This window comes from Salvelinus namaycush, chromosome 12 (assembly GCF_016432855.1).
Source record: "Salvelinus namaycush isolate Seneca chromosome 12, SaNama_1.0, whole genome shotgun sequence".
NCBI lineage: Eukaryota > Metazoa > Chordata > Actinopteri > Salmoniformes > Salmonidae > Salvelinus > Salvelinus namaycush.
The window spans coordinates 25,432,909-25,460,765 of record NC_052318.1 but is presented as its reverse complement, the minus strand read 5'-3'; the positions used below and the strand labels follow the sequence as shown (position 1 = coordinate 25,460,765).

The window sequence follows — 27,857 nt, the reverse complement described above, 5'->3', positions numbered from 1 at the left end:
CTTCAATGGCTGTGTGAAGTTGCTGGATATTGGCGGGAACTGGAACACGCTGTCATACACACCAATCGAGAGCATCCCAAACTTGCTCAATGGGTGACATGGCTGGTGAGTGTGCAGGCCATGGAAGAACTGGGACATTTTCAGCTTCTAGAAATTGTGTACAAATCCATGCGACATGGGGCTGTGCATTATCATGCTAAAACAAGAGGTGATGGCGGAGGATGAAAGGCACGCCAATGGGCCTCAGGATCTCGTCACGGTATCTCTGTGCATACAAATTGCCATCAATAAAATGCAATCTTGTTCCTTGTTCGTAGCTTATGCCTGCCCATACCATAACCCCGTCGCCACCATGGGACTCACTGTTCACAGCGTTGACATCAGCAAACCACTCGCCCAAACAACGCCATACATGTGGTCTGCGGTTGTGAGGCCTGTTGGACATACTGCCAAGTTCTCTAAAAAGACGTTGGAGGCGGCTTATGGTAAAGAAATGCAACAGGTCTGGTGGACATTCCTGCAGTCAGCATGCAACTGAAATGACTGCAACACTTATCAAAGAGCTGCAGTTAGTTTCAGAACGGGTGGCAAGGAATAAGTTAGTCCTAAATGTTTCAAAAACTAAACGCATTGGTATTCGGGACAAATAATTCACTAAACCTCAACTAAATCTTGTAATGAATGTGGAAATTGAGCAAGTTGAGGTGACTAAACTGTTTGGAGTAACCCTGGATTGTAAACTGTCATGGTCAAAACATATTGATTTAACAGTAGCTAAGATGGGGAGAAGTATGTCCATAGTAAAGCGCTGCTCTGCCTTCTTAACAACACTATCAACAAGGCAGGTCCTACAGGCCCTATTACTTTGCATTATAGATGTGGACTTCCTGACGGGCCCCAAGTGGTAAGGGTAGAGAACAATACATCCACTACACTGATCCTTAACACAGGGGCCCCTCAGGGGTGCGTGCTCAGTCGCCTCCTCATGACTGCAGTCGCCACTCATGACTGCATGTCCAGGCACGACTCCAACACCATCAAGTTTGCCGATGACACAACAGTGGTAGGCCTGATCACCAACAACGATGAGACAGCCTATAGGGAGGAGGTCAGAGACCTGGTCGTGTGGTGCCAGGACAACAACCTCTCCCTCAACGTGATCAAGACAAAGGAGATGATTGTGGACTACAGGAAAAGGAGGACCGAGCACGCCCCCATTCTCAGCGACAGGGCTGTAGTGGAACAGGTTAAGAGCTTCAAGTTCCTTGGTGTCCACATCACCAACAAACTATCATGATCCAAACACACTAAGACAGTTGAGAAGAGGGCATGACAACACCTTTTCCCCCTCAGGAGACTGAATTGATTTGGCATGGGTCCTCAGATCCTCAAAAGGTTCTACAGCTGCACCATCGAGAGCATCCTGACTAGTTGCATCACTGCCTGATATGGCAACTGCTCGGCCTCCATCCAGGACCTCTATATCAGGCGGTGTCAGAGGAAGGCCCTAAAAATTGTCAAAGAATCCAGCCACCCTAGTCATAGACTGTTCTCTCTGCTATCACACGGCAAGCGGTACCGGAGCGCCAAGTCGAGGTCCTTAACAGCTTCTACCCCCAAGCCTGAACAGCTAATCAAAGGGCTACCCAGACCCCTCTTTTACGCTGCTGCTACTCTGTTTTTATAATCTATGCATAGTCACTTTAACTCTACCTACATGTACATATTACCTCAATTACCTCGACTAACCGGTGCCCCTGCACATTGACTCTGTACTGGTACCCCCTGTATATACCCTCGCTTGTTATTTTACTGCTGCTGCTTAATTATTTGTTACTTTTATTTTATCGTTTTTACTTATCTATATTTTCTCCTCAACTTCTTAAAGCATTGTTGGTTAAGGGCTTGTAAGTAAGCATTTCACTGTAAGGTATACATACACCTGTTGTATTCTGTGCATGTGACAAATAAGATTTGATTTTAAATGATGTACTGTTTTATCTTTTGTTTTATGTGTGATGTAAGTGCCTTAATGTGTTTGGACCTCAGGAAGAGTAGCTGCTGCCGTGGCAGCTAATGGGGACCCCTAATAAATGCAAATACAAATACAAATTGCACGCTCCCTCAACTTGAGACATCTGGTGCATTGTGTTGTGTGACAACACTGAACATTTTAGAGCGGCCTTTTTATTATTTTATTGACCCAAGCACAAGGTGCACCTGTGTAATGACCGTGCTGTTTAATCAGCTTCTTGATATGCCACACCTCTCAGGTGGATGGATTATATTTGCAATGGAGAAATGCTCGCTAACAGGGATGTAAAGAAATTAGTGCACAACTTCTTTCGTGTTTGGAAAATTTCTGGGATCTTTTATTTCAGCTCATGAAACATGGGATCAACACTTTACATGTTGCGTTTATATTTTTGTTCAGTGTAAATTCATAGTAAAAGTCCCAAACACAAGAGGGAAAAGCTGCACTCCACACTCAAATACAGTCCCTTCAGAAAGTATTCACACCCATTGACTTTTTTCACATTTTGTTGTGTTATAGCCTGAATTTAAAATGGATTGTTACGGCAAGCCTAGATAAATTCAGGAGTAAAAACAACTCACATAAAAAGTTACATGGACTCTGTGTGCAATAATAGTTTTTAGCGTGATTTTTGAATGATTACATCATCTCTGTACCCCACACATACAGATAATTGTAAGGTCCCTCAGTCGAGCAGTGAATTTAAAACACAGATTCAACCACAAAGACCATAGAGGTTTTCTAATGCCTGGCATAGAAGGGCCCCTATTGGTATATAGGTTAAAAAAAAAGAAAAAAAAGCAGACAGGAAATATCACTTTGAGCATGGTGAAGTTATTGATTACACTTTGGATACACCCAGTCACTACAAAGATACAGGCGTCCTTCCTAACTCAGTTGCCGGAGAGGAAGGAAACCACTCAGGGATTTCATCATGAGACCAATGGTGACTTAAAGACAGTTACAGAGTTTAATGGCTGTGTAGGAGAATATTAAGGATGGATCAAAAACATTGTAGTTACTCCACAACACTAACCTAGTTGACAGAGTGAAAAGAAGGAAGCCTATACATAAAAAAATATTCCAAAACATGCATCTTGTTTGCAACAAGGCACTAAAGTAATACTGTAAAAAAATGTGGCAAAGCAATTACATTTTTGTCCTGAAAAAATTTGTTGTCTTTGGGGAAAATCCAATACAACACATTACTGAGTACCATTACTGAGTCTCCATATTTTCAAGAACAGTAGTGGCTGGATCATGTTATGGGTCATTCATGTCATTCTAATCGTTAAGGACTGGGGAGTTTTCAGGTTAAAAAATTAACAAAAATGGAGCTTAGCACAGGCAAAATCCTAGAAGAAAACCTGGTTCAATCTGCTTTCCACCAGACACTGGGAGATTAATTCACCTTTCAGCAGTACAATAACCTAAAACACGGCCTAAAACAAGGCCAACTGTACACTGGAGTTGCTTACCAAGAAGACAGTTAATGTTCCCAAGTGGCCGAGGTACAGTTTTGACTTAAATCTGCTTGAAAATCTATGGCAAAACTTGAAAATGGTTGGCTAGCAATGATCACTATTGGTAGATGGGTAAAAAAATAAATAATAATATCCCTTTGAGCATGGTGAAGTTATTAATTACACTTTGGATGGCATATCAATACACCCAGTCACTACAAAGATACAGGCATCCTTCCTAACTCAGTTGATAGAGAGGAAGCAAACCATGAGGCCAACGGTGACTTTAAAACAGTTACATAGTTTAATGGCTGTGACAAGAGAAAACTGAGGATGGATCAACATCATTGTAGTTACTCCACAATATTAACCTAATTGACAGAGTGAAAAGAAGGAAGTCTGTACAGAATACAAATATTCCAAGGGGTCAAGGGGTATGAACACTTGATGAGGGCACTGTAAGAGGTGGAAAAGTCTCACAAAACAATAACTAGAGGCTGAGATTGAAGTTTGTCCACTGTAGATCTGAGAAGGGGGATACTAAGTCAGTTGCACAACTGACTGCATTCAACCCAAAAAGTTTCTTCCGCCTTTAACCCAACCCCTCTGAATCAGAGAGGTGAGGGGGGCTGCCTTAATCAACGTCATCAGCGCCCAGGGAGCAGTAGTTGTTGGGAGTTAACTGCCTTGCCCAGGTGCAGGATGGCAGATTTTTCCAGCTTGCCAGCACAGGGATTTAGTTACTGACCCTTAACCGCTAGGCTACCTGCCGCCCATACACTGGGTCTGACAGAAGTCAAGTTGGGGTTGGTGATGACGGACTGTGTTATGTTATGAAGTAGTCTGATGGCACTTGGCCATACAGTGCTTTCAATGGTGGAGGAAATCCCCACCTCATCCCCTCAAGACAAGAAGCATACTGTATGTATAATTTAGTACAGTTGGAATGCAGGCCTGTATAATATGCGTCAGTTATCCTATTATGTAATCAGGAGTCATTATTCAATCATCCCATTATTTTGTTAGGAAGTACATTAGTTATTGGCTATTTTGTGCACAAAGAAACATACAGTATATTGGTGTTGTGTTTATGGCGATTGACAATCTTATATTTGTGGCTGGTGCTGCTGGTGGTGGTCAGGAGTTGCTGAACATGGATTCACACCAACGCAGATCAGCTAACTGCACAGGATTTTGTAATCATGGGGCTTGCATTGTATCCTGTGGAACACGTGAATGATGAAGATAGGCTGCTGTGGTAACTTTAGTTTTTCTCTTTTCCGATAGTTTAGAGGCATTGTCGGCAGCTTCTCTAAAGCGGCACAGAGAGGGTTTATAAATCCCTCTCATCCATCGCTCTTTCAGATGGATGATTATGAAGTGAATCCTGTTTAACCTGTAAATGCTGAGTGCATTTTATCATTGACTTCAGCCATGAAGCAGAGGCAGACATAATGTAACCATGCTTCAATTTTACCACAGAGGAAGCTGTGGCCTGGGCAGAAAGAGGAAGCTGACTCGCATGTTTGTTTTAATTCACTCTGCCATTCAAAAAGAAAATGGTGGCAAATGTTTATAGGTCACTGGTTTGGAACACAAAGTAGACACAGAACACACACAGTTTTGCTGTGAGATCTCACTAACGATAATTGAAACGTCTTACACTATGTAGATGGTAGGGGAAAAAGTGTTGCATATTTGAGTGTTTGTTCTGCAGCAGTTCTAAGAGATTGTGTTTTGTATGAAACTAATGCAGTCTAAATTAAAGTAACACAATTAAATATAAGTGGAAGCTCAAAGCCCAAACTTTAGGATGAGATGGCTGTTTTCAAGGCTGTCGTTACAGTATTTAGCCTACACCCAGTTTGGGGCATTGTTACAACACCAGGCTGACACTATTGACTCATTGCAAAATGTCACTGTGTCAAACTAAGGGCAAACAGTGGGATTGTGGCTCCTCGTCCTAGTTCTTACCTATTTTGTTCATAAGAGTAGAACAATTGTATGGATTTGAGCCCAATTTCTGAAAATAGGCTACTTTCCTCCATTGGTCAGGGTCAAACAGTAGGTTGGGAGGTGGTGGTGAACAAAGAAAGAAAAAAAATATTAAGGTTAAAGGAAATCATATGATTTCCTCATTATTGTCATTTATCTCCATAAGGCAGGAGATTAGGTTGAGATGCATATCACTAGGCTGAGGCTCCTGGCCAAGGGCCTTTTGGGTTATGACTCCAGCTCCTATTGTGGCCTTCCATACATACAATAGACACATTGATTGTTCTCAAATCTTTAAAAAAATATATTGTCACCCTGAGGCCATGAAAAATTATTATTATTATATATATTTTTGCTGTGCTTTCAAGCTACAGCAGCTAGATCTACAGGGCCAAGCTGGCTTCTAGGCCTACATCTCATCGCTGACAGACAGTTTTGCCATGCTGTGCTGAATTGTGGGAATGGTGGTGGTAGAAAACATGCGGGTGAAGTAGTCTTGAGTCTGTAGTGGTGTATTGTTCACTTACGCTCTTGGTGCTCCACTGGAGTACAGTGGTACAGCACTTCAGCTGACGCTCAACTTTCTTCAATCAGGAAGTAAAATCAGCACTTCATGCAAGTTCTTCTATGGTGCATTTAGGATATTTCTGAATATTTGGTTTCACTTAAATCCCTTTATCTACTTCCCCAGAGTCAGATGAACTCATGGATACCACTTTTATGTCTCTGCATCTAGTATGAAGTTGGAGGTCGTTTTTCGCTTGCTAGCAGTCACCATAGACTTCCAGTCATTGCACTAATGCTAATTAGCAATTGTGCTAACGCTAGTTAGCAACTTCCTTCAAACTGCACGCAGAACGTAAAAATGGTATCCACAAGTTCATCTGACTCTGGGAAAGTAGATTCATTGCCAAAATCGCAAAGTATCCATTTTAATGTAGAGATTACCCACATGAAAAAAATACTATGATATACGATGGTTAAATACTATAGTATTTACTGTAGTGTTTTTGCAGACTTTACTGTATAATTCACTATATTGTTTTTGCCAGCTAAAGTCTGCAAAAACACTACACTGAATACTGTAGTATTTACTGTTGCTTTGCGGAGATACAGTGCCCTCAGAAAGTATTCATACCCCTTGACTTATTCCACATTTTGTTGTGTTACAGCCTAAATAGATTTTTGAAAGTGAAAACATGTTACCTATATACCAATAGGGGCCCTTCTATGCGAGGCATTGGAAAACCTCTGTGGTCTTTGTGGTTGAATCTTTGTTTGAAATTTGTATATGTGGGGTAATTGTATATGTGGGGTAATTGTACAGATAATTGTATATGTGGGGTACAGTTAAACACTATTATTGCACACAGAGTGAGTCCATGCAGCTTCTTATGTGAATTGTTAAGCACATTTTTACTCCTGAACTTATTTAGGCTTGCCATAACAAAGGGGTTGAATACTTATTGATTCAAAACATTTCAGCTTTTCATTGAGAATAAATTGGTCAAAAAATTAATAATCTACATAATTCCACTTTGACATTACGGGGTATAGTGTGTAGGCCAGTAACACAAAATCTCAATTTAATCCATTTAAAATTCAGGCTGTAACACAACAAAATGTGGAAAAAGTCGAGGCGTGTGAATACTTTCTGAAGGCACAATACATACAGTACAGCATAGGGCATAATTACAGGCCTGAGTGGATGACATGTGGATTTCTCTCATTGTTCCCTGGTGTTTACCCTCACCAGATGCTGTCTGATACACAGCGACAGAGAGAAAGCCACCTCCCCCCGAGATTGTGCGGGATAAACACAGACAGGCGGCCAATTACCAATGCAGTTTGCACAGAGTGTAGAGAAAGAGAGCGAGAGAGGGGCTCAGGAAACCCTCAACGTCCATGTTTACCGGCGAGGCTTGACAGAGAAAAAGAGTCTGATGCCCTCAGGAGAAAACACATGCACACCTCCAGTTTATTTTTGTGTCCTTCCACTCTCCCAGGAAACTAACGCCACTTTACCACCCAACGGGACAGAGAGACACGAGAGACACTGACTGAAATCACGTTTCTCATTTCCGCTCCTCTTCCTCTCCCCTCCTCCTCCGAGGCTTCAGCCCTAATAAGGGACCCTCTAGTCTCCATGGGTGGCCTGGAGTAACCATCCAATCGTCCGGCAGTCAATAAAGCATTGTGCACTCTCTGTAACTGTTAATGAGCACTGGCTTCAGGTTTACCACACTGCTGCTCACACTCTCTGCCTCCCTCCTCTCTCCATACATTTTACTCTGTTATCAGAGAATTGCCCCTATTGATAGTCAGAGCAGCAAGCAGAGAGAGAAGATGGAACAAGGCAGAGTGCAGTATCAGGCTATCAGCCCCAATGCAATATGTCGCAGAATCCAAATAGCTTACTCTTTTAATGGCTGTGATCTTGTGGGATGAATTTCACAATTGGAACATCACTACACGGTTTTTAAGAGCCCATCATTGACGTAAACATGAAGCCTGTGGAATCAAGTTTATAGTCGTTGAATTTATTAAATGACATCAAATGCAGTGATGAATTTATTGTCTGACTTCAATTCTCCTCTCAATCTTCTGACTCACATTTTGGTTGAGTCAGGTGGTCTTGTAACAGGGCCAAAAACCATCCATCCATTGAAAGCAACAATAGATGTGAGAAAGGCCAGGGTTCAGAGGGGGATCTGCATGATCTCTTCCAACTATCTTACTGTCAATAGAGCCTCTGTCAAGGACTGAATGAAATTGCATTGTGGCTAATGCGATTATCTCTATGAAACAGCCATTAGGGGGTCAAATCTTGTTTTGTCCTCCTCACCGTTCCATTGCAGAACCCAATCAGAGAACACATACACTGACAGAGCACATAGGGCCCTATAGATACACAACAGAACCACAACAACCGACAGCTCATAAGCATGTATCAAAATGATTTAGTGGAAAGACATGGGTAGTTCTATTGTTGTAGTGGCATTAAAGGGCAAATCTGTAATTTGATCGATGACAAATAAGACATTGTAGACCCAAATAAGAAAAGTGTGTTGCTAAATTAGTCTGCAACATGATTTAAACCTTAGGGTGCATCACTGGACATCTCTACAGTATTATCGCATAACAGAATTAACTTCTAACAAAACTAAATGAATTAAGTTATAAATAAACTTAAATGAATTTCATTAAGGCACAGTAGAGCTTTTGTGTTTGAGTAGAGAGCATGTAAGGTAACTTACGGCACATATAGGCCTAACACTTCCAAAACAATGTATGCTCCTGAAAAATACCAAAGGATGTTCTCCTTTTGCGTATTCAGAGAATGAAAAAGGAACATTCTCTGCCGTCGTCTTTATGAACAGCTAGCTATAGCGGTGTGCATGTGCACGTGTGCTGGTATGTGTCAACAGCTGCTCTCTGGTTACTGAGACGAGCTTGGAGTAGCTCTCAATGTATTTAGTCACGGTTGCTATCAATAACGGCCACCTGCACACGTCCTCCTGGATCCATCATACAGCCTCCTGGATATCCTTTGTGTCTACCTGAGCCACAGATGCAAATCGCCGTTTCCCTCTGGCAATTTGTTATTCACCAGACACACACACACGCACACGCGCACGCGCACACACACACACACACACACACACACACACACACATAGGGTAAAGAGGAAATGGGGCCTAATAACTTGGATACATGCATACATGTAGAATACCTCTATATATTACTGTTTACACGTGTGAGGAGATGATGGACCATTTCTGTTTAGTTTAAGTAGTTGAAGATGAGATTGTTCTGTGTGTGTTGGGTATGTTTAGGCCTCATTCATTACCATTTCTCCACCTACAGAGAGTGGTTAGGCAGAGGTGTATGGGAATAGTTTGATACCATAGTACTCATACATTTGCTAATATGCTCTGAGTGTGTGTATACAATGTGTTTAAGTGCACAAATGCATTTGAGTAGGCGTGAGCACGTGTATTATGCACAGTATATATTTCTATACATCAGCCCGACTTCTAATGTGTGTTTTTGTGCTTGAGTGTTTTCATTCTACCCTGAGAGAGGCCCTCATTGACTCCCTCTATGTCTTGTCTTGTGTCCTTCAACAGAGAAAGACTACATCAGCCTTTGTGAGCGGCAGCCAATCGGACGCACGCTCTTTCGGCAGTTCTGTGAAACCCGGGCTGAGCTGAGACGCTGTGTCAAATTTCTGGACGCTGTGGTAAGAAAGACAGACAGGCAGGATTAAAACGCTTGTGTTTGTTTTTCCTCGAGATGCACATCTTCAGAAGGACTCTGAATTGGCTTATCTAGATGTATCTCAAGTTCTCAAGTATTAGGGGAAAGTGTAGGAGGGGAGGGAAGTGTAGGAGGGAATGGAAGTGTAGGAGGGAATGGAAGTGTAGTAGGGAAGGGAAGTGTAGGAGGGAAGGGAAGTGTAGGAGGGAAGTGAAGTGTAGGAGGGGAGGGAAGGGTAGAAGGATAGGAGGGGAGGGAAGGGGAGGGAAGGGTAGGAAAGGAAAGGAGGGAAGGGGAGGGAAGGGTCGGAGGGGAGGTGAAGGGTTGAAGGGAAGGGTAGGAGGGGAGGGGAGGGAAGGGTCGGAGGGGAGGTTAGTAGCTAATGGAATACAGGAACTCGTGACTTCTGGGAGAAAAGTCATTATACCACCCTCCGCTGCCCCTCCCCCCTCCTCTTCTTTCTCAGTGAATGTGCCCCGCGCTACGCTCTTGTGGAAGAATGTTTAGGTCACATTTGTGGTGTTCTTCCTACCCAGTCCCTGGGGGGGTAGAGGGGAGGGCAGTGTTGGAGGGTGAGGGGGGAGTGGGGTAGCCTACCAGGGTGTTTGTTGTTCAGAGCCCCCTCCAATGATAAACCTGAACTTCCTATCTCCACCCTGGCTGACCACCGTGGCATTCTTCTAATATATTGTTCTGGAGCACACATATACACACATACACCACACTCACTCCTGCATGCACGCATTCACACACACTCAGTCATGACCTATCCACTTTACCTCCTTCCCTCTAACACATTATAACTGGCACACGTGTATGTTGATCTGAGGAGTGTTGTTGTAGCTAGATCCTCTGGTTTATTAACAAATGCAAAAGCCTACAAGTAGAAAAAGGCTTAATAGGAGGATGCTACTAGCACAGCGAAAATAGTCAATGGAAGTAGAATGATGAAAAATGGCTGAGTTTGTGAAATAAGAGATAGCAGACAGTCTTCTCCGACTTCATAAGTAGTGAGCACGTCCTTTTACTGCACTGTCTCCTTCCTGCCTCTCACAGAGCCTGGGCTACATGAGAGAGAGCAAATGAGATTTGAACCGTCTGAACTGTCACTAACCATTATGGACAAGTTGTGCTGCGAGTCCAGCGGACGCACTTTAGAGTGAGGCTCTTAGCGTACTGTAACTCATGCTGCTTGATGGAGGGTGGAGGATGGCATGACACAAGGGCCTGATGCTGTTGTACTTGGCGAGATTTAGGAATCAACAACCCAGAGAGAACTATGAATCAAAATGGTGGTTAGGAGTGGGACCCAGGTGAGTGACTCTGTAGAACTGTGCTGTAGTGTACTAGGGAGGTACTTACAGTAGGCCTGGGTCGTATTCAGTAGGCATGAAACCAAAACATTTTATGATGAAATAAACAATGTTCTTATTGGTAATACCTCTTTTGATTCAAAAAGTATTTTTCTATTTCATGCCTACTACAGTGATTTGGTAACGTGGTCCTAGTACCATTAGAGGTTGTACAGAAAGTACTGTGATTGTAGGCTACTAGCTATAGTGGAAAAGGTAGAACTGACCTATTGGAGCAGATATCACTGTACAGGTGTGTGCTTGTGCATCTGTTTGAATAATGTATGTTACTGTTTCTTCCCCCCACCAGGCAGAGTATGAGGTCAGTCCAGATGAGAAGAGGAGGGAGTGTGCTCAGGAGCTCCTAGACAAGTACTTCAGCCCAAAGGTACAGTAGAATAACCTATTCTCAGGCAATGAGTGATTTGATGTCAAATATTCAATAATGTTGATGTGTGGTTTCCCAGACCCAGACTAAACCAATTCCTGGACTAAAAATCACTTTCAATTGAGATACTCCATCGAGCATGCTTTTTAATCCAGGAGTGGGCTTAATCTGGGCCTATGATGTCATATATACGTAATTCACGTTGTATTGTGTTCCATCGCCCTGTAGTCAGAGGATCACATTCCTGAGTTGGGGGAGGACATGGTGGGTCAGTTTACAGAGAGGCTGGAGCAGGAGCCCTGTAAAGAACTCTTCAATGAGTGCACCAGGTGAGTCTGTCTCTCAACACAGAAACACAGTAACAGAGAATACACTAACGTACAGTACTTACTCAGCATATGGGATGTATTCAAGATCAGAAAAGGTCGATATTTTAAGATAATTTCACCATTATTCAACAAAGGAAGTCAGTTAAGAATAAAGGGTAATTTTCAGTGAGTTTTCCTATAAACTGCCTACTGCATTGTGCAACATCCTCTGAACAGTTGTCCACACTAGGTGTGTCAATAGCATGTTGAGGGTATGTGGCTGCTGATGAATATTGTTCTAATTAATCACCCTTAGCCACTTCAATCACCCGCCATTCCGTTCAGCATTGTTTCTATTTTGGAACATTCTCACAACTGTTCCAACAACACTACGACCCTGAACAGACCCTTTGTGTCATTGCTGCCTTTGGTTGTGGTTAATTAATGTTTAGATGTAACTGATGTTTGGGGTATAGTAGTCAGAGAGATGGGCCCATGGCGTAGCAGCATGGTATATGTGTAGGGCATGGGGGTCTTCTTGACCATGTGACCTGACCAGGAAAAACTCTGGGCCTTAAGGAGGCCCAGTTAGTGGGCTGTCTGTTTTCTGACTGCCTTCTGTCCTCTGTTTTAGACTGATCCATGACTACCTGAGTGTGGCTCCCTTCGCAGACTACATCGACAGCATGTACTATAACCGATTCCTGCAGTGGAAGTGGCTGGAGAGGTACAGACAGACAGACAGACAGACAGACAGACAGACAGACAGACAGACAGACAGACAGACAGACAGACAGACAGACAGACAGACAGACAGACAGACTTATAAGACTGAGAAAACCCCTACACAGCGCAAGTGATTAAATGTTACTGTTACTTCACACCGCCTCCATATACAGTGCCTTCAGAAAGTAGTCAGACCCCTTGACTTTTTCCACATTTTGTTATGTTAGTCTTATTCTAAAATTGACTAAATTGTTTTTTCTCCTCATCAATCTACACACAATACCCCAAAATGACAGAACTAAAACAGGTTTGTAGAAAGTTTTTCTAATTTATAAAAAATTGAAAACAGAAATATCACATTTACATAAGTATTCAGACCCTTTACTCAGTACTTTGTTGAAGCACCTTTGGCAGTGATTACAGCATTGAGTCTTTGTGGGTATGACGCTACATGCTTGGCACACCTGTATTTGGGGAGTTTCTCCCATTCTTCTCGGCAGATCCTCTCAAGCTATTTCAGGTTAGATGGGGAGCGTTTCTGCACAGCTATTTTCAGGTCTCTCCAGAGATGTTCGATCAGGTGCAAGTCCAAGCTCTGGCTGGGCCACTCAAGGACATTCAGAGACTTGTCCCGAAGCCACTCCTGTGTTGTCTTGGCTGTGTGCTTAGGGTCCTTGTCATGTTGGAAGGTGAACCTTCACCCCAGTCTGAGGTCCTGAGCACTCTGGAGCAGGTTTTCATCAAGGATCTCTCTGTACTTTGCTCCGTTCATCTTTCCCTCGATCCTGACTAGTCTCCCAGTCCCTGCCGCTGAAAAGCATTCCCACAGCATGATGCTTCCACCACCATGCTTCACCGTAGAGATGGTGCCAGGTTTCCTCCAGATGTGACGTTTGGCATTCAGACCAAAGAGTTCAATCTTGGTTTCATCAGACCAGAGAATCTGTTTCTCATGGTCTGAGAGTCTTTAGGTGCCTTTTGGCAAACTCCAAGCGGGCTGTCATGTGCCTTTCTGAGGAGTGGCTTCCATCTGGACACTACCATAAAGGCCTGATTGGTGGAGTGCTGCAGAGATGGTTATCATTCTGGAAGAATCTCCCATCTCCACAGAGGAACTCTATAGCTCTATCAGAGTGACCATCGGGTTCTTGGTCACCTCCCTGACCAAGGCCTTTCTCCCCCGATTGCTCAGTTTGCCCATGCGGCCAGCTCTAGGAAGAGTCTTGGTGGTTCCAAACTTCTTCCATTTCAGAATGATGGAGGCCACTGTGTCTTGGGGACCTTCAATGCTGCAGACATGTTTTGGTACCCTTCCTCAGATCTGTTCCTCGACAAAATCATGTCTCGGAGCTCTACAGACAATTCCTTCGATCTCATGGCTTGGTTTTTGCTCTGACATGCACTGTCAACTGTGGGACCTTATATAGACAGGTGTGTGCCTTTGAAAATCATGTCCAATCAATTGAATTTACCACAGGTGGACTCCAATCAAGTTCTAGAAATATCTCAAGGATGATCAATGGAAACAGGATGCACCTGAGCTCAATTTCGAGTCTCATAGCAAAGGGTCTGAATACTTTTGTAAATAAGCTATTTCTATTTAGTTTTTTTTATACATTTGCAAACATTTCTAAAAACCTGTTTTTCCTTTGTCATTATGGGGTATTGTGTGTAGATTCCGCTCAATACGGAAGTGGTCAGATGATGCAGATTCTAAGCTACAGAACTGTTTCGCTAGCACAGACTGGAATATGTTCCAGACGACTGTGACCAACTGGCAAGTGTCTTCACTGACATTTTCAACCTGTCCCTGACCGAGTCTGTAAAACCAGCATGTTTCAAGCAGACCACCATAGTCCCTGTGCCCATGAACACTAAGGTAATCTGCCTAAATGAATCCTGACCTGTAGCACTCACGTCTGTAGCCATGAAGTGCTTTGAAAGGCTGGTCATGGCTCACATCAACACCATTATCCCAGAAACCCTAGACCCGCTCCAATTTGCATACCACCCCAACAGATCCACAGACGACGCAATCTCTGTTGTACTTCACACTGCCCTTTCCCACCTGGACAAAAGGAACACCTACGTGAGAATGCTTTTCATTGACTACAGTTCAGCGTTCAACATCATAGTGCCCTCAAAGCTCATCGCTAAGCTAAGGACCCTGGGACTAAACACCTCCCTCTGAAACTGGATCCTGGACTTCCTGACGGGCTGTCTCCAGGTGATAAGGGTAGGTAACAACAAATATGCCACGCTGATCCTCAACATGGGGGCCCCTCAGAGGTTCGTGCTCAGTCCCCTCCTATACTCCCTGTTCACCCATGACTGCATGGTCAAGCATGACTCCAACACCATCATTAAGTTTGCCGACAACACAACAGTGGTAGGCCTGATCACAGCAACGATGAGACAGGCTATAGGGAGGAGGTCAGAGACCTGGCAGTGTGGTGCCAGGATAACAACCTCTCCCTCAATGTGATCAAGACAAAGGAGATGATTGTGGACTACAGGAAAAGGAGGGCCGAGCATTCTCATCGACGGGGCTGTTGTGGAACAGGTTGAGAGCTTCAAGTTCCTTGGTTTCCACATCACCAATTAATTATCATGGTCCACACACACACCAAGACAGTTGTGAAGAGGGCACGACAAAACCTATTCCCCCTCAGGAGACTGAAACGATTTAGCATGGGTCCTCAGATCCTCAAACAGTTCTTCAGCTGCACCATCGAGAGCATCCTGACTGGTTGCATCACCGCCTGATATGGCAACTGTTCGGCCTCCGACCGCAAGGCACTACAGAGGGTAGTGCGTACGGCCCAGTACATCACTGGGGATAAGCTTTCTGCCATCCAGGACCTCTATATCAGGTGGTGTCAGAGGAAGGCCCTAAAAATTGCCAAAGACTCCAGCCACCCTAGTAATAGACTGTTCTCTCTGCTACCGCATGGCAAGCGGTACCGGAGTGCCAAGTTGAGGTCCAAAAGGCTTCTTAACAGCTTCTACCCCCAAGCCATAAGACTCCTGAATGGCTAATCAAATGGCTGCCCGGATTATTAGCATTATTGTTGCTCTTTAATTATTATATATATATATTTTTTTTAATTACTTCTGTTTATTTTTGTAAATACTTTCTTAACACTTATTTTTTTTAAAACAACATTGTTGGTTAAAGGGCTTGTAAGTAAGCATTTCACTGTAAGGTCTACACCTGTTGTATTCGGGGTATGTGACAAATAACATTTGATTTGATTTGCTGAGAAAATAATATTTAATCAATTTTAGAATAAGGCTGTAACGTAACAAAATGTGGAAAAAGTCAAGGGGTCTGAATACTTTCCGAAGGCACTGTACCCTCTACAACTTAGTGGGGCTGTGTCTTTGGTCACTCTGCTTAGTGTACAAAACATGAAGAAATGTGTTGGGGCATGGACTGTACAAGGTGCCAAAAGCGTTCCATAGGGATGCTGGCCCATGTTGACGCCAATGCTTACCAATAACTGGGAGGTTAGTATGTCTTGGGGCTATGATCTTTGATCATGATATCCGTAATCATGGTAGTGTCCACATTAATGTAAAGTGTTGAGAAACATATTCTATTCTTATTTATAATAAAAGTGACTCCAAAATGACACTACATTATTTACCATTCATTTCTATGGGGCACAAAATAATCAGAAACACAACCAAAACAAACTGCAAATGCATTCAGCAAGATTGTAGAGTCGCAACCTTTATGTAGTTATTGCGTGCTTGGAATATGGGAACAAATACTAAACTTTTGACTACTTTATTTATAAGAATCTTTATGGGTGTCAATCATTTTTAACCCTACCTTTGAGAAAAAAATATGACTAATTAAACAAAATCACAACAAAAAAAATTCTGAGCAATTTGTATTATTATAAAATAGCATAACTTCCCAATTGTTTTGAGCATACTATATAGCTCAGTATTTAAATTATTTATTTTATACAGTCATTATTGCGCATTCCAGTTTTGGTTTTGTTCATATCCATAGTCATTGCTGTGTCCTATATGGGTCATTTAAAGACCTTTATCCCAGCAGGCCTATCATGCATGGTATGCAAATAAGTCCTTTGGGGAACAGATTTATTTATGTGAATACATGAGTCCTGGTCTCTATATTTAATACATTAGCAAACAGAACATGTCTCCACTCTCCAGCCTAGCAGAGGCAAGGCTTATGCAATGGTCTTCCTATAAGAGTCATCGGTGTGACTAAAGAGATAAGTTTAACCTTACTCTTTCATCAAGGTGTGTATCCCAAATGGCACCCTATTCCCTTTTTATAGTGCGCAACTTTTGACCAGGGCCCATAGGGCTCTAGTCAAACGAAGTGCACTATATAGGGAATAGTGTCCCATTTGGGATGCAACTTTGACTCACAGTAAATATGCCAACACTTTGTTAAAGGCCTTAAGAAACTAGTCCTATCTGGTCTTTGGTGTTGGGCCGAACTCAAGTCGATTTACAAGATAAGACAGAACGTATTAAACAAGAGGGTTTTATTCCCCCTATTGCTGTCCTTTGACAGAATAGTGTTTTTAAAGCAAACATTTTGTAAAAGTGACTTACAAAGTCAAATGTGTATGTTCAGATGCATTGCTGCGGTACAATCAATGTATGTCGATAAAGTTGAGCACATTTTCCCACAAGGGACAATAAAGTTGTTGTTTTGTATTGTGTTGACCCTTTTTCTGTGTTCTCACAGGCAGCCAGTCACTAAGAACACATTCCGACAGTACAGGGTATTAGGGAAGGGAGGCTTCGGTGAGGTAAGGTCTGTCTCTGTCTCTATGTCTCCTTAACTAAAGCTTCCTTTCATTTAGAATTATATTTTACAAGTGGATAATAAGAAATAAAGATAGTGGTCTCTTATAATCTTCCTCATCAGACCCTTAAAGGGATGAATTTATAAATGATCAACGAGGACCAACAAAGACCTCAGTGTGGATGTGATTTGATGGGCCCATAACGTAATTATCAACTGTGTCTTTGTGTGTTTTTGGGATACAAGTGCCATTAACTGGTGTCCTCTTGAGCTCTCCTCATGTGAAATGGCCTGAGCCATGGTCATGCCTCCATTACAGTGTATTTACTGGGCGAGAGTAGACATTGTGGTGTTCAACTATGAAAAACCTACAATATGCAGTTAACTTGCCTTCTCTATTTATCTTCTCCCTCTCTCTCTGTCTCTCTTTCATCCACTCTTCATGTCAGGTGTGTGCGTGCCAGGTGCGTGCCACAGGGAAGATGTACGCATGTAAGAAGTTGGAGAAGAAGAGGATCAAGAAGAGGAAAGGAGAGTCCATGGCCTTGAATGAGAAGCAGATTCTAGAGAAAGTCAACAGTAGGTTTGTAGTAAGTATATGAGCTACCCACTTACCTCCTACTATGTGTCACATTATGTATACTATATGTACAGCTGAAGTCGGGAGTTTACATACACTTAGGTTGGAGTCATTAAAACTCGTTTTTCAACCACTCCATACATTTCTTGTTAACAAACATCTACTTTGTGCATGACAAAAGTAATTTTTCCAACAATTGTTTACAGACAGATTATTTAACTTATAATTCACTGTATCACAATTCCAGTGGGTCAGAAGTTTACATACACTAAGTTGACAGTGCCTTTAAACAGCTTGGAAAATTCCAGAAAATGATGTCATGGCTTTAGAAGCTTCTGATAGGCTAATTGACATCATTTGAGTCAATTAGAGGTTTAACTGTGGACGTATTTCAAGGCCTACCTTCAAACTCAGTGCCTCTTTGCTTGACATCATGGGAAAATCAAAAGAAATCAGCCAAGACCTCCACAAGTCTAAATGTAGACCTCCACAAGTCTGGTTCATCCTTGGGAGCAATTTCCAAATGCCTGTAGGTACCACGTTCATCTGTACAAACAATAGTACGCAAGTATAAACACCATGGGACCACGCAGCCGTCATACCGCTCAGGAAGGAGACGTGTTCTGTCTCATAGAGATAAACATACTTTGGTAAGAAAAGTGCAAATCAATCCCAGAACAACAGCAAAGGCCCTTGTGAAGATGCTGGAAGAAACGGGTACAAAAGTATCTATATCCACAGTAAAACGAGTCCTATATCGACATAACCTGAAAGGCCGCTCAGCAAGGAAGAAGCCACTGCTCCAAAACCGCCATTAAAAAAAGCCAGACTACGGTTTGCAACTCCACATGGGGACAAAGATCGTACTTTTTGGATAAATGTCCTCTGGTCTGATGAAACAAAAATAGAACTGTTTGGCCATAATGACCATTGTTATGTTTGGAGGAAAAAGGGGGAGGCTTGCAAGCCGAAGAACACCATCCCAACCGTGAAGCACGGGGGTGGCAACATCATGTTGTGGGGGTGCTTTGCTGCAGGAAGGACTGGTGCACTTCACAAAATAGATGGCATCATGAGGCAGGAAAATGATGTGGATATATTGAATCAACATCTCAAGACATCAGTCAGGAAGTTAAAGCTTGGTCGCAAATGGGTCTTCCGAAGAACAATGACCCCAAGCATACTTTCAAAGTTGTGGCAAAATGGCTTAAGGACAACAAAGTCAAGGTATTGGAGTGGCCATCACAAAGCCCTGACCTCAATCCTATAGAACATTTGTGGGCAGAACTGAAAAAGTGTGTGCGAGTAAGGAGGCCTACAAACCTGACCCAGTTACACCAGCTCTGTCAGGAGGAATGGGACAAAATTCACCCAACTTATTGTGGGAAGCTTGTGGAAGGCTACCCAAAATGTTTGACCCAAGTTAAACAATTCAAAGGCAATGCTACCAAATACTAATTGCGTGTATGTAAACTTCTGAACCACTGGGAATGTGATGAAAGAAATAAAAGCTGAAATAAATAATTCTCTCTACTTTTATTCTGACATTTCACATTCTTAACATAAAGTGGTGATCCTAACTGACCTCAGACAGGGAATATTTACTCGGATTAAATGTCAGGAATTGTGAATTTTTTTTTTTTAAATGTATTTGGCTAAGGTGTATGTAAACTTCTGACTTCAGCTGTATGTATACTGTACCAGTCAAAAGTTTGGACACACCTACTCAATCAAGGGTTTTTCTTTATTTTTTACAATTTTCTACATTGTAGAATAATAGTGAAGACTTCAAAACTATGAAATAACACATATGGATTCATGTAGTAACCAAAAAAGTGTTAAACAAATCTAAATATATTTGATATTTAAGATTCTTCAAAGTAGCAACCCTTGAATGAGTAGGTGTGTCCAAACTTTTGACTGGTACTGTATGTAATATACACTGAGTGCACAAAACATGAAGAACACCTTCCTAATATTGAGTTGCTACCATACCCTGTTCAAAGGCACTTAAAATCTTTTGCCTTGCCCAGTCATCCTCTGGATGGCACACACACAATCCATGTCTCAATTGTCTCATGGCTTAAAAATCTTTCTTTAACCTGGCTCCTCCTCTTCGTCTACACTGATTGAAGTAGATTTAACAAGTGACATCAATAAGGGACCATAGCTTTTCCCTGGATTCACATGGTCAGTCTGTCTTGGAAAGAGCAGGTGTTATTAATGTTTTGTATTGTAATTCAACTGAACTACATTCATATATGATGCACCACTTACTCATTTTTCCTTATATACATGTAAAGTTGACTGAACTCAATGAATTCAACTGTCGACCACAACTAAACTGTTGACCCAACTCAGCTTTTGACTGCAACAATAAAAATGTTGACCATTTGAGTCTAGATGGCTCTTCCAGACTACTGTCTAATAACTCAGATCAGATCAGATCATAATAATAAGAAGAAGAAGAACACTATTAATTAAAAGATAACATCAGGGTTTGATTCAGTTGGGTTTGTTTTCATTTCAAGTGACCCCACACATAATTTCGACATATTTGAGTTGTTCAAATAAATGGTCCAATGTGCTAGCCAAAAGTGGCCAAATGTTAATTCTGTTTCCCACAAATGCTACTCTCCTTCTCCTACCTTATAGCTTTGTTAATTGTGTATATTAGAAGTAGTAGAAATATGATTTTCAAACTGGTCTCTTAGGCAAGTGTCCTATTCATTAGCGCACACCATAGCAGAATGAGCGAAACATTTCGCAACAAAATACAAAAAAAAACACTTCTTATTGAACAAGTTCAGGTAATCCCTCCACATTTTAGTCAGTTTTGTTTTGTTTTCATCTGTTTGGTGCCTAATGAATACGACCATGTTGTCTGTGTGTCTTGAAGGTGAGTCTAGCGTACGCGTATGAGACAAAGGACGCTCTGTGTCTAGTGCTGACTCTGATGAACGGGGGAGACCTCAAGTTCCACATCTACCACATGGGAGAGGCCGGCTTCGAGGAGAAGAGGGCTGTGTTCTACTCTGCAGAGCTGGCCTGTGGCCTGGAGGACCTGCACAGAGAGAGGATCGTCTACAGGTGAGGCTACACACAGGCACACTCACACACAGGAACAGACACATACACAGAAATACACACACACACACACACACACACACACACACACACACACATACAGGAACAAACACGCACACAGAAATACACACACACACACACACACACACACACACACATACAGGAACAAACACGCACACAGAAATGCGCACACACACACACACAAGGCTGTTCTGATAGAATGGTTCAGCGGGTACTCGACTTCCTGCGTACAAGGCTACAGGAACTTTATGGAGCATATTTAGTGTTTACACAATTATCAGCTTACAGAGTGGATGGAGAGAGAGATAGATAGGAGGGAGTGAGAGATTGGGAGAACGATAGATGGCAAGACGTTGGGAGAGAGAAAGAGAGACAAAGGAAGACAAAGAGCAGAGAGCTTTCAAAGTTTTGTAAATCTGTCTGTCAGCTGCTCACAAGGCTGATGGAAGAGATAGAAGTTAGTTATTGGTTTTATAACTCCTGGTATTGCTGTCTTTTTCCAGGGACCTGAAGCCTGAAAACATACTATTGGATGACCATGGTGAGTAAAGATAGAGATGGAAATAATATGAATGCCCACTATACAAGTAAATAAATGTTTTATGGACCATCCCTGGTCCTGGAGACCACCCCATGGTCCTGGAACAATACTATTGGTCCAGTCGATCACTACTTTAAAACACTTGATTAAACTAATCAAGTTCTTGATGATTAATTGAAAAATATATCAGGTGTGTTAGTGATGGGCTGGAACAAAAGCCTACACACACTATAGCTCTCTGTAACCAGAGTTGGTACAGTAACTACTGCCTTACTGCATGTGTGAACCGAGGCTGTTGTTCTGTAATTCACCAATAGAGGGAGTACATTGTCTATCAAAAGACCTCTCTCAAGACCGGAGGGCTCCTGCTTTCTTTCAAAGTTGTCAGTGAAGCCTGCGGCCACTGAGTAGTGCTCTTTAGCAAACAACATAAGGTTTCCAAGGTATCTGGCTTTCATAAGATCTGCTTTACTCAAGGATGCCATGATATACATAGTCTGTGGTCCAGACTCCAGACTGGAGATAGCATGTTATATGACATATGGTTGAATGTCACAGCGTTGAGGTGTGTTATATGTAATACTGTATGTCTTGTTTTGTTGCATCGTGATTGGCCATATCCATTGATATGCATAATCTGTGGAGATAGCATGTCATATGACAAAAGGTTAAGTGTCACAGCGTTGAGGTGTGTTATATGTAATGTGTTTGTGATACTGTATGTATGTTGTTTCATGTCATATTCGGATATCTCGATTGAGATGCATCTTTTGTGAGGATAGCATGTGATATAACATAAGGTTAAGTGTTTCAGCATTAGGTGGTGGTGTACTGTAACGGTGCGTGTTGTGCCGTGTTCCTTTAGGTCATATCCGGATATCAGACCTGGGCTTGGCAGTCCACGTTCCCGAGGAAGAGACCATCAAGGGTCGGGTGGGCACTGTAGGGTACATGGGTAAGCACCATTCAGCAAAAGATATTCAACACTTTTTTTCAAATACTGTTACTGTACTGTATAATGAACAGTACAAATGTAAATGGTACTTTCATTATTTGTAATCATGTCTCTGGGTGTACATTTGTCTACGTGTGTATACACGTGCGTGTGTGTCTGTGTGCCGGTCATCCTAATATGTGTGTGTGTGTGTGTGTGTGTGTGTGTGTGTGTGTGTGTGTGTGTGTGTGTGTGTGTGTGTGTGTGTGTGTGTGTGTGTGTGTGTGTGTGTGTCAGCTCCAGAGGTGGTGAAGAATGAGCGCTACACATTCAGCCCAGACTGGTGGGCGCTGGGCTGTCTGCTGTATGAGATGATCGAGGGCCAGTCTCCCTTCCAGCAGCGCAAGAAGAAGATCAAACGTGAGGACGTGGAGAGGCTGGTCAGAGACGTGGAGGAGGAGTACTCAGACAAGTTCTCAGAGGACGCCAAGTCCCTCTGCAAAATGGTACCTGACTACAGTACCTCCTCATATTGTACACAACATGGGATCATGCTTTGTTGTCGATTAGCACAGGCATTTGCTTTACATATCAAAATATATCTTTAGGGTAATAATTTATTTGTGAAGGCAGCGTCATGTTTTCAAGAGATTTGCATTCATGACGTACATGCATGAAGGACGCTTTTATTCAGGTTTTCTATGGCTTGTTATATCATAAGCAAAGAAGGTTATTTGTCATGATTTTAAAACTAACTCCAAACACATACAGCAGATCAGTGCATAATTCAACAGTATAACAGCATAACATATTTACTTTGTTGCTTAGTAACACTGCTGTCACTCTCTCATGTCTCTGCCCAGCTGCTGGCCAAAGAGCCCAGTGAGAGGCTGGGCTGCCAGGGGGAGGGGGCTACGGAGGTGAAGGCCCACCCCATCTTCCGATCCATCAACTTCAAGAGGCTGAAAGCTGGCAGGCTGAAGGCCCCCTTCACCCCTGATGTAAGGACACACACTGTGTGATCCAATCTGTTTACTGTACAGATGTCATCATCCCTAATGCATCATTTGGATAGATTCCAAGAGTGACACATCCAAGAATATCACTGTGTAGTGACGCTGTCATGACATGAAACATCTAGCGTGTTGGTCTTTCTATGGTAGTCTTCTCGTACAGGATGAATCAGCTGCCTCCACTTGTTGATGTTATAGTGTATGTGCACGGATGTGTTTATATGCCATATGTCCTGATTAATCCCCTCGAGAGTAGTTAAGAAGGCATTGTCAGAGCACAAGCACATGATTACATAAATGTACAGTGCATGCAACACAGGATGTACAGCAGACATACATTGTTGTTTGCTTCCCCAGCCCCAGGCCATTTACTGTAAGGACGTGCTGGACATCGAGCAGTTCTCCACGGTCAAGGGGGTGGAGTTGGAGCCCAAAGATGACTCATTCTACTGTAAAGTGTCCACAGGCAGCGTGTCCATCCCCTGGCAAATGGAGGTCAGAGGTCACACAATAACACACGCACCAAAAGGAAGCAACCTGTACTCAATCTTTTCATCTATGAACCTGTTTCACATCACGTAACGTCCTGGACAAGTCAATTAATTGTAACTTGTCTCATGCAATATGAAGACACTCAGTATGCAGACGCTAGACACTATCCCCCAGGTATACAACCGAGCAATATTTAGGAAAGTCCCAATATAGAGGCACTAGGTCAAGCCACAAAGACCCATATTTACTAAGGAGGTCAGAAAATATGTTTTTGTAGGCTAATGGGGTCGTAGTCCAGAGAATACTGCAGGCTACTACTGTCTAGCAGTTCAGACAGACAGACGGACACCGGGTCAATTGAGATAGCAGTGGGTTATAAAAGCAACTTGTGATTTGTATCAAAACAGCTGCTTTGGCACCAAGAAGACACAGGGCTCTGGTTAAAAGTAGTGCACTGTATAGGGCCATTTGGGACACAGCCTTAGAAAGTATCAAATTAAGTCTTCTGAATCACTGATGTGGTTAGATTTGACATCAGCCCATTTAAAACACCACATTTACTTTGAGTAATTTCAAAGACAAAAAGTGTCAGTCAGTTATTTTGCCATCAGCTATGGCTGACAGAGACACTGGCCAAATTACTCCTATTTTAGTGCATTCTCTTCCCCTTCCTATCAAGATGGCCTTCACTTTCATCATACTGATGTTCTGATCAAAATCCTGGCAAAAAATACTCAGTGTGCTTCCCAAAAAGAACCCTATTCCCTATGTAGTCCAGTACTTTTGACCAGGGCCCAAGTAGTGCACTATGTAGGTAATAGGGTGCCGTTTAGTACGCCGTCTCAAAGTCTTTTACCCTGACATGTCCCTTTATCAGTGAAGCTGTTATTTACCTTGACATGTCCCTTTAACAGTGAAGCTGTTATTTACCCTGACATGTCCCTTTATCAGTGAAGCTGTTATTTACCCTGACATGTCCCTTTATCAGTGAAGCTGTTATTTACCCTGACATGTCCCTTTATCAGTGAAGCTGTTATTTACCCTGACATGTCCCTTTAACAGTGAAGCTGTTATTTACCTTGACATGTCTCTTTATCAGTGAAGCTGTTATTTACCCTGACATGTCTCTTTATCAGTGAAGCTGTTATTTACCTTGACATGTCCCTTTAACAGTGAAGCTGTTATTTACCCTGACATGTCCCTTTATCAGTGAAGCTGTTATTTACCCTGACATGTCCCTTTAACAGTGAAGCTGTTATTTACCCTGACATGTCCCTTTATCAGTGAAGCTGTTATTTACCCTGACATGTCCCTTTAACAGTGAAGCTGTTATTTACCCTGACATGTCCCTTTATCAGTGAAGCTGTTATTTACCCTGACATGTCCCTTTAACAGTGAAGCTGTTATTTACCCTGACATGTCCCTTTAACAGTGAAGCTGTTATTTACCTTGACATGTCCCTTTATCAGTGAAGCTGTTATTTACCCTGACATGTCCCTTTATCAGTGAAGCTGTTATTTACCCTGACATGTCCCTTTAACAGTGAAGCTGTTATTTACCCTGACATGTCCCTTTAACAGTGAAGCTGTTATTTACCCTGACATGTCCCTTTATCAGTGAAGCTGTTATTTACCTTGACATGTCCCTTTAACAGTGAAGCTATTATTTACCCTGACATGTCCCTTTATCAGTGAAGCTGTTATTTACCCTGACATGTCCCTTTATCAGTGAAGCTGTTATTTACCCTGACATGTCCCTTTAACAGTGAAGCTGTTATTTACCTTGACATGTCTCTTTATCAGTGAAGCTGTTATTTACCCTGACATGTCTCTTTATCAGTGAAGCTGTTATTTACCTTGACATGTCCCTTTAACAGTGAAGCTGTTATTTACCCTGACATGTCCCTTTATCAGTGAAGCTGTTATTTACCCTGACATGTCCCTTTAACAGTGAAGCTGTTATTTACCCTGACATGTCCCTTTATCAGTGAAGCTGTTATTTACCCTGACATGTCCCTTTAACAGTGAAGCTGTTATTTACCCTGACATGTCCCTTTATCAGTGAAGCTGTTATTTACCCTGACATGTCCCTTTAACAGTGAAGCTGTTATTTACCCTGACATGTCCCTTTAACAGTGAAGCTGTTATTTACCTTGACATGTCCCTTTATCAGTGAAGCTGTTATTTACCCTGACATGTCCCTTTATCAGTGAAGCTGTTATTTACCCTGACATGTCCCTTTAACAGTGAAGCTGTTATTTACCCTGACATGTCCCTTTATCAGTGAAGCTGTTATTTACCTTGACATGTCCCTTTAACAGTGAAGCTATTATTTACCCTGACATGTCCCTTTATCAGTGAAGCTGTTATTTACCTTGACATGTCCCTTTAACAGTGAAGCTATTATTTACCCTGACATGTCCCTTTATCAGTGAAGCTGTTATTTACCTTGACATGTCCCTTTATCAGTGAAGCTGTTATTTACCCTGACATGTCCCTTTATCAGTGAAGCTGTTATTTACCCTGACATGTCCCTTTATCAGTGAAGCTGTTATTTACCCTGACATGTCCCTTTATCAGTGAAGCTGTTATTTACCTTGGCATGTCCCTTTAACAGTGAAGCTGTTATTTACCCTGACATGTCCCTTTAACAGTGAAGCTGTTATTTACCCTGACATGTCCCTTTATCAGTGAAGCTGTTATTTACCCTGACATGTCCCTTTATCAGTGAAGCTGTTATTTACCCTGACATGTCCCTTTATCAGTGAAGCTGTTATTTACCCTGACATGTCCCTTTATATGTGAAGCTGTTATTTACCTTGACATGTCCCTTTATCAGTGAATCTGTTATTTACCCTGACATGTCCCTTTATCAGTGAAGCTGTTATTTACCCTGACATGTCCCTTTATCAGTGAAGCTGTTATTTACCTTGACATGTCTCTTTATCAGTGAATCTGTTATTTACCCTGACATGTCCCTTTATCAGTGAAGCTGTTATTTACCCTGACATGTCCCTTTATGAGTGAAGCTGTTATTTACCTTGACATGTCTCTTTATCAGTGAAGCTGTTATTTACCTTGACATGTCCCTTTATCAGTGAAGCTGTTATTTACCCTGACATGTCCCTTTATCAGTGAAGCTGTTATTTACCCTGACATGTCCCTTTAACAGTGAAGCTGTTATTTACCTTGACATGTCTCTTTATCAGTGAAGCTGTTATTTACCCTGACATGTCTCTTTATCAGTGAAGCTGTTATTTACCTTGACATGTCCCTTTAACAGTGAAGCTGTTATTTACCCTGACATGTCCCTTTAACAGTGAAGCTGTTATTTACCCTGACATGTCCCTTTATCAGTGAAGCTGTTATTTACCTTGACATGTCCCTTTATCAGTGAAGCTGTTATTTACCTTGACATGTCTCTTTATCAGTGAAGCTGTTATTTACCTTGACATGTCTCTTTATCAGTGAAGCTGTTATTTACCTTGACATGTCCCTTTATCAGTGAAGCTGTTATTTACCCTGACATGTCCCTTTATCAGTGAAGCTGTTATTTACCCTGACATGTCCCTTTATCAGTGAAGCTGTTATTTACCTTGACATGTCCCTTTATCAGTGAAGCTGTTATTTACCTTGACATGTCCCTTTAACAGTGAAGCTGTTATTTACCCTGACATGTCCCTTTAACAGTGAAGCTGTTATTTACCCTGACATGTCCCTTTAACAGTGAAGCTGTTATTTACCCTGACATGTCCCTTTATCAGTGAAGCTGTTATTTACCCTGACATGTCCCTTTAACAGTGAAGCTGTTATTTACCTTGACATGTCTCTTTATCAGTGAAGCTGTTATTTACCCTGACATGTC

General features: G+C 42.2%; 1 protein-coding gene across 1 annotated transcript in view; it reads left to right on the top strand.

Moving 5' to 3' along the window:
• The window catches only part of grk6 (G protein-coupled receptor kinase 6), a 53,601-nt gene that overhangs the window by 14,285 nt on the left and 11,459 nt on the right, over positions 1-27,857 (top strand). The window contains exons 3-14 of the mRNA XM_039005408.1: positions 9,624-9,736; positions 11,416-11,493; positions 11,722-11,822; positions 12,436-12,528; positions 17,266-17,329; positions 17,775-17,915; positions 20,805-20,995; positions 21,517-21,554; positions 22,420-22,509; positions 22,786-22,994; positions 23,352-23,489; positions 23,859-23,996. Of these exons, the coding sequence (XP_038861336.1) occupies positions 9,624-9,736; positions 11,416-11,493; positions 11,722-11,822; positions 12,436-12,528; positions 17,266-17,329; positions 17,775-17,915; positions 20,805-20,995; positions 21,517-21,554; positions 22,420-22,509; positions 22,786-22,994; positions 23,352-23,489; positions 23,859-23,996 (1,394 nt within the window). The remainder of the gene's footprint in view (positions 1-9,623; positions 9,737-11,415; positions 11,494-11,721; positions 11,823-12,435; positions 12,529-17,265; positions 17,330-17,774; positions 17,916-20,804; positions 20,996-21,516; positions 21,555-22,419; positions 22,510-22,785; positions 22,995-23,351; positions 23,490-23,858; positions 23,997-27,857) is intronic.